We start from the raw sequence: 622 nt of genomic DNA on the forward strand, positions 1-622 counted from the left end.
CTTTTTATTCAAGACATTTGCTTTTCAATGAAAGTGACATACAAGTTTTTCTTCCTCTGTCAGATTTGCTCCAGTGTACCCAGACCTATTTAAAATCGACAGTTGCTTAGATTTACTGTTTCATCTGGGCCCCATATTGTACGTTTTCTCACTCCTGTGTCTGAGCTAAAAAGCACATATACCATCTCAAAATTTTAAGTATTTTAAAAAGAAAAAGAAGGAATCAAAAGAGATTTTTTCGCTTTATTTTTTTTAAAGTAAAATTACTTCCTTCATTACAAAATTACCAAAGGGTTTTTTTTTCATAGTTTTTGTAAAATTTGGGGTACAATAGATATACGCGGAAAAAAACGAAGGAAATAAAGGAAAAAAGAGAAAATATAAAAAGTTAAGAATGGAAATGACAGCTAATCACGCTGTGAGATTTCCTTAAAACGGGGCCCAGGGAGGCACAACGTATAGGCACTGGCAAGATTTGGGGTTTTGGAATTTTTCATCACTGCTTTCGTGCGGGGCCATGTAAAAAATGTAGGAAAATACAAAAAAACATTTTGGGAAAGAAAAGAAAAAAACAGGCCCAACTGAAATAATGTTAAACCCATACTTCCCATACCTCATCTCT

General features: G+C 33.8%; 1 protein-coding gene across 1 annotated transcript in view; it reads left to right on the forward strand.

Annotated features, from left to right (window-relative positions):
• LOC119591051 (formin-like protein 5) overlaps positions 1-169 on the forward strand; it is a 12011-nt gene extending 11842 nt beyond the window's left edge. Inside the window, exon 5 of the mRNA XM_037939778.1 lies at positions 64-169. Within this exon, the coding sequence (XP_037795706.1) occupies positions 64-169 (106 nt within the window). The remainder of the gene's footprint in view (positions 1-63) is intronic.
• Positions 170-622: the final 453 nt, after the last annotated feature.

Source organism: Penaeus monodon, chromosome 28, assembly GCF_015228065.2.
Source record: "Penaeus monodon isolate SGIC_2016 chromosome 28, NSTDA_Pmon_1, whole genome shotgun sequence".
NCBI classification, from domain to species: Eukaryota; Metazoa; Arthropoda; class Malacostraca; order Decapoda; family Penaeidae; genus Penaeus; species Penaeus monodon.